Here is a 7444-nt window from a genome sequence, read left to right as displayed (position 1 = left end):
TAAGAATAAAATATGAATTATATTAGCAAATGGGATTTTCTACTAACAAAAATTCCAATTCAAAATATGTACAAAATGTATGCTTTAATTATGCAGAATTAAGAATATATATATATTTAAGAAAATTTGTAGGATCATGTATTAATTATGTTATGAATAATTATATTACTTGTAAAATCAATATGTATTTTATAATTTTATAACATTACATTAATCTTTATTGACTCTAATTCTATTTCTAAAAATAAAATATTACATTTACTTTAAATTAAAAATTCATGAATTATATATAGAAAAGAAGTTATATAATTATTATAAAAAAAGATTATGTCTTAAGAAATATATTGGGAAATTGTTTTATCAGAAAAATTTTGTTTTTTAAGAATTTTATACTATCAACTACAATTGATATCATTGTAAATATTAATATTATAATTGTAATATTTTGTTCAATTAAAAATTGTTCAATTAAAAATAAATCGCATTTGTATTAACCGCGTTTATGCGTTAATCAACTTTTGGTCGGCCGACTGAGTCGGTGCGAATAGAGATAGTGTGTAATAAATAGAAACTAACCTCAATCGATTCCAAAGTCGCTCGTATATACGCAATATCAATCAGTTGAAACGACTTCTGATCGTTTCCAGTATTCAATATAATTGTACTAAGCATTATAAGATCATAAATATTAAGATAGTCAAGTGATAAAAGAAAGCGGGTCTTGATTACAAAATGTCTAAATTCAATTGGACAATGGATAAAACGAATAAATTTATCGAGCTATACAAGAAACATGAATGTTTATGGAATAATAAAAGTGATACGTATAAAAATTGTAAATTGAAGAAAATAGCAATAGAAGATATAATGCAAAAAATGAATTTTGAAGGTTTAACAATTACTACTATAAAGGAAAAAATCAGGTCAATAAGAACAATTTATCGCCGCGAATTGAATAAAATAATAAAGTCTCGCAAAAATGGAAATGGAGACATATATGAACCAAAGCTATCTTGGTTTAAAAAAGTAGATCCATTTCTTCGTTCTGTATCGGTTTTACGAACTAATATTTCAAAGACGGTAGGCAGTTAATAAAAAGTACTGTAGTATTAAAAAATTTTAAATATAATATTAAATTACAATCATAATGAGAATAAAATATAAATAATATAGAAAAAAAAAATATGTTAAAATTTTTCATTTTATCTTGCTAATAAATTTCTTCTAAAAAATATTTTGCGTATGCATTATGAAGTTTTTGCGCTTTTCTAGAACAATAGTTACTTGTAATATCGCTAATGACACTATCTAATCTATCTCTGCCAATTGTTTTGCTTTTTATGTGTGTACAAAATTTTCTAATAATTCATATATCAAAATATTCATTGCATATATAAATTCCACGATTATTATATATATATTATATGTATTATACATATAAATTAATCAATTATAAAGCGCAAATAGTTTTAATAATTAAATAGATAATGTAAATATATTCATAAGTTACCGAATTTACATTAATAATAAATTTTAGGAAAAATGATTATTATAATTATAACATGATACTAATTTTGTTTATAAAAAAATATTATATTTCAATAATTTAATTTTTTTAATATAAATATTTTTTAATTTATTAAGGACTAATAATGACATACAATATTATTAAAAAAAAATAGGATAATTTATATATCATGATACCAAGAAAAAAATATTAAAGAAATAGTTACAATAGTTAAAAAATATAGTACAAGTATTTTAATTTTTTTTTAATTTTATGAAATTAATTTATGTAATTACATTTTATAATTTAGAATAATTTAAAAATTGAAGAAGAAATTGAAAAAAAAATTAAATTCTTAGAAATTTATAAAGTGCGAAAAAATAAATTCATAAATTAGAATATTACACTAATAGAGTGTATTTAGCTTATTAATTATATTATATTTATATAATATATATTATAGTTATTTATGATCGAAAGTATATTTATAGAAATTATTTTTTTACATTAATAAATATATATTTATAAATTTTTTTTAAATTTTGAATATTTTCTATTTTGATAATTATCATTGAAATTTGAAAATAAAATAGTTTTTTCTTTTAGGCATATTTTAGTAATTTTACTGATGATGTATTAGATAATAATGAAAATTCGTCATCATTAGTATATAATAACATTATGGAGACTTTAATAGAAGATAAAAAATTACAAACACAAACGACTAACGCGAAAATAAATAAAAAAGGGGCAATTGTTTCAAAAGAAATGGAATGTGAAAAAAATAATTCATTTTTTAAATCAGCACAAGAGAAACAAAAATGCATGGATATCCCTAACATGAACGAAAGAGTTGTATGTCCAGAAAATAATATATCTGAACGTTCGGAAGAAAATGAATTTGATATATTTGGCAAATCTGTGGCAGTACAATTAAAACAATTTCCCCTACTCGAAGCTATAGAATGCCAAAAAAAAATTCAAGATATATTATTTATGCAAAGAATTCTCCTTTTTCGCAAAGAAACTTGTTCCAATAGAATATCTGATACTTAGCTTTATCAATTTGTCTCGTTTTTTTTTTATAAAAAGAAATTGTTATTTATTTTTTTTAAAATAACTCGAAGCTTTAGTAACAGTTGATAATAAATTTTTTAATTTTTTCGATAATATTTTTTTATGTTTGATTTAATCCTTTCAATTCTGGAGAAGCACATATGTTCCAATAAATATTTCTATGGAACAATATTTAAGAATTATATGTGCTATCTTTTATTTTTGTAGTTTATTTCACTATATATTTCTATCACTGATTGATAGAAATCAAATAAATATCATACGAATTACATTACAATTTGATCAATATACATTTTTGTATTCTCTATTTCTTAAAGAAAAAGAAATAAAAATTTGAATTGAACTTATAAAAGCCAAGTTAAAAGGATTAATGTAAATAATATATATTTTTGGTAAAATAAAAATGTTTCTTATAATTAATAATCAGAATATTATATTGCGATTAAGATAACTACTATTTTGATTTAACTTTGTATTTTATTGATTCAACTTGCAATCCCTAAAATATTTTTTTAAATTTTTCGATTTTTCAAAACATTTAATGCTCTAGCGATTTTATCTATTTTCAATTCAATTGTTAATATTATATTTATTTTATGAATCTTTATGTATCTTTATATAAATTTTATTAAATATTATATATTAAAATATAGGACAACTAAGCTCAAACTATTGACTAGTAATCGTCAGTGATAAGATTATCGCAACCATTTATTTCAAATATAGAATATAAGAAAAGTTCAAATAAGAACTTATAATCATTTGAAATTCGATTTATTTTTGTATTTCAAACAATTGAACCTAACTAAAACCTAACTAAACCTAATTAAAGAATAATTTATGTAAATAATTGTATAATAATAATCTAATTAATTATTATATTTATATATAAGTATTATTACGAGTGATGATCATTGTTGATGATTACAGTATGGAATAAAAAATTACAAGATGATCGATTGTTAATAATATATTGAAAATATTGATTTAACAAAATTATTTCTGAAACGTGTATGCTTTATTCCATTCTGTATAATTATAAATATTTCATAATAAATATTGTAAATATTATATATAAGTATATTATATATTCTAAATAATTGTAAAATAAAATAAAATATGAAAAGACAATTTTCATGTTCATGTAACAATATATATAATAATTCAATTCATGTTTGGATTTTAGATTTATTTTAATTAAGTATAATTCAATATTCACCAATCCAAATACAATAATTTATTTTGTATATAATTATATATAATTATATAATTATATAATTATTTTGTATATAATTTAAATAAATATTTAGTTAAATATTTAATTTTTTGAAAATTAAAATAATGGCTATTATTAATTAATTTTATTAATTAATTACAAATCTGAATTTAAAAAATATTATAAATTAAAAATAAGATTTTAATTATCGATATATATTCCATTCTTTTTTCAATTGTAGAATTTCGTAATCCTTATTATTATTCATCTATTAAATCATCTATTTAAATGGTATTAAAAAAATAATATTCAAAGACACATATTTGAATATGATTAATAATTAACAACAAAATAATTTTGAATTTTAAGTTTTTTTTTGCAATTATTTTTACATGTTGAGAATCAAAGATTTAACTAATTTAAAAATTATTAAAGAGACAGGAAAATTTTCAAATAAAACATTTCTTTCATTAAATATTTATTTAAATATTTGTAATATATGTAAAATATTCAACATTTTACAGATTATTTATATGAAAACAATGTAATATTAAACATTAATAATACGATGTTAATATATCGTTATATATGTTATATATGTTATATATGTTAATATATTAATGTGCTATATAACTTTAATATTATAAGTTTAAATAATTTAATTTAATAATTAAATTTAACTTTATGTAACTTTGATATACAATTATATCGTTTAAAATAATATAATATTTATGTTATATATATACATTTCTTAAATATGTATATAATTAAATATATCTTTTATTTTAGAAATTTAATAATTTATATATAATTTTATAATTATTTTATATATGTGTAATTACAATTCTAAAATTACAGTTAGCTTTAATTAATTTGAACTAGCATAAAGCGAATATGAAGAAAATAGGAATGAAATATTTTATATTTCTTATGTATCTTATTATTAGAATGTATACATATATTGTGTATATTAATACAAATAATTCATTTATTAAATTTTATAAAGTAATGCGAAAAATAAAATTATCTATAATTTAACAAATAGAATTGACATCCATTTTTATTCGATTATTTCTTATAATTAATCTTCTTAGAATTAATTTCTTAATATGTTAAATTAAAATATTTTGAGAAAAAAAAAATAATCAAAAAGTATTTTTAAATTACATATTCAGAATATTCGTGATAAAATATATAATGTTATATGAAATATAACAAATATAATGTTATATGAATATTTTATTTCTCATTTAAAGAATAATAAATTTATTATAGATAAAACTATAATAAACAATTTTATAGACTATTAAATATATTTATCCTTTTTGAAATTGACAAAATACGTAAAATGTGACATTAAAATTTGTCTTCTTATTATTTTATACAATGAAAAAATATAATACATAGCATTTAAAAATATTTATGCAATAAATTTATAAAATGTTAAAAAATAAATTTTATGAGATAAGATATTAAATTTTCAAGAAGAAATTATATTTTTATTATTTTTAATCTTTCCTGAGAAATATATAATATATATTAAAAAATTAATATATATATATTTATTCATTTTAATTTAATAAGGTGTAGATACAACGATATTAATTTCTATAATATTATATAAATATAAATGTTGCGCAACATAATTTTCAAAAATAATTCTCTGTAACAAAAAATGTATTTCTACGTTTATAAAAATATCATAATAAAAAAAAAATGTATTTTGTTGATATATAGATTTTTAAATCTATATTTCTATCATTTTTTCAAAAAAAGAAAACGTTCAAAAAATATTTTTCTATAATCGAACTTTACATACCATACATAATTTTGTAATTGTTTTTAAAATATATGTTTACTTTAACTTATATATATATATAATATATGTTATATTACGTATTATAATAATAGTATATAAATACTTGTTCAATGAAAGAATAAATACCATATTAAAGATCGAAATTAAATTTTCTTCGTTTTTCATTAAATTATATTGTCGTTAAAAATTAAAACGTCAGTAGGAAATATTTTATCATAAATTAATAATCAATATGAATTGTTATAAACAATTGTTTTTAAAAAATTATTCTGATTAATTTTTTTAACTGATTTTTATTTTTTAATTTTGTCGTTAATTTTTTAATAACAAAACAACAAAATGTTTTAAATTATTTAAATGTTGGTATGACAAAATTATTGATTTTTTTATTCATATTGAAAATGAATGTAAGAAATAGTTTTTATTAATAAAATCTAATATCGTAAAATTATAATTTTCAAATTATTTCAATAATTAATTTAAAACGTTATTTATACAAATTTAATAATTAATCAAACATATAATTATCATTAATTGTATACTTTTTTATATTATTTAAACAATATTTTAAAATTTTCAAAATTTTAATTATCTATTAAATTTCAAAAATATTATTATAAAAAATTTATAATCTGTTATATATGTAATATACGAAAGATTAAAAAAAATAGATAAGAACAATAAAAATTTATATATATGTATAATATGTAATTATTATTATTTAACTTGTAATATATAATATGTATTTTAAATCAATAACATTTTATAATATAATCTTTATAGTTTCTATAGTCTCTATAGTTTCTATAATCTCAAGATATAATTCAATTCGAATAATCTTTCAATTTACTAATAACAAAGAAAATATATATTTGGATCCTTAATATTACTATAAAACAAAATAACCGTTTAAAATGATTTTAATAATCAAATGTAGAATCCTGTTCATCCATTTGTAATTGGACTGCTGCCCCATAGCAACCTGCAATTTTATTTATCACGAATTATTATCTATTTGTATGTTTTCATTTTAACACCTTTTTCTATCTATATATTTAATCTTCATATCTAATTTTTTTTATAATAATTAATACATTTAGTTGGAAATTATTGTATCATATAAAATTATTATTCAATTAATTAACATTTTTGACAATTGTATTTGTTGCTATTGTATATGATATGATGCTATTGTAATGATAGCATACATGCAATGATATATGTGTAATTAATAAAAAGAAACATCATACAATAATATAATTAATTATTGAATTTTATCTTCGATTAAGCATTAATGATAAATGTTTAAATTTAATAATTAATATTTGAATGAAATAAAATTTTAATATAAGAGAATTTTATTTTACTTTAAAAAATAATTTAATTTTATATGTTATTATCAAAAATTATTATATTATATATAAATTATTGTATATATATTATATAATGTATAAATATATGAAATGTTTATTATATATAATGTTTATAATATATGTAAATATAATAATAGATTTTAATTGAAAAGAGATATTACGAAAGATTGATGGCAATTCATGTGTTAGAAATTCAATTAAATTATGACATATATTTTGCGATATAAGTTAGCAATATTTGAAAAAATAAATGCTATAATATGTGTATACATATATTAAAGAAATTGCACAGATTTTCTTTTTAGATAAAAAATAGAATAGAAAAATGAAAAATTAAATATTAAATCCTAATAAATAATATAAATATTAATAACGATAGATTATATTTTAAATCGTTGAAAAATTGAAAAATTGTTATAAAATTATAGAAAAAAAATCACTGATTTTATTTT

General features: G+C 17.1%; 1 protein-coding gene across 1 annotated transcript; it reads left to right on the top strand.

Moving 5' to 3' along the window:
- The first annotated feature begins 626 nt into the window (after positions 1 to 626).
- LOC122719297 lies at positions 627 to 2624 on the top strand. Its single transcript, XM_043944997.1, has 2 exons — positions 627 to 1080; positions 2114 to 2624. Exons 1-2 carry the CDS (start codon positions 733 to 735, stop codon positions 2561 to 2563), a joined length of 798 nt encoding a protein of 265 aa, XP_043800932.1. The 5' UTR covers positions 627 to 732; the 3' UTR covers positions 2564 to 2624.
- The last annotated feature ends 4820 nt before the right edge of the window (positions 2625 to 7444 follow it).

The sequence above is a fragment of the Apis laboriosa genome, unplaced genomic scaffold (assembly GCF_014066325.1).
Source record: "Apis laboriosa isolate Shangri-la unplaced genomic scaffold, ASM1406632v1 scaffold71_cov137, whole genome shotgun sequence".
NCBI lineage: Eukaryota > Metazoa > Arthropoda > Insecta > Hymenoptera > Apidae > Apis > Apis laboriosa.
Note: the sequence above shows the minus strand (reverse complement) of the source record. Positions and strands in the feature narration are given on the sequence as shown.

Excerpts from the sequence above, each read along its gene's own strand:
- LOC122719297 (XM_043944997.1), top strand. The coding sequence starts at position 733 with ATGTCTAAATTCAATTGGACAATGGATAAAACGAATAAATTTATCGAG. Across the intron at positions 1,081-2,113 it reads GAACTAATATTTCAAAGACG|GCATATTTTAGTAATTTTAC; the intron begins GTAGGCAGTTAA and ends TTTTTCTTTTAG.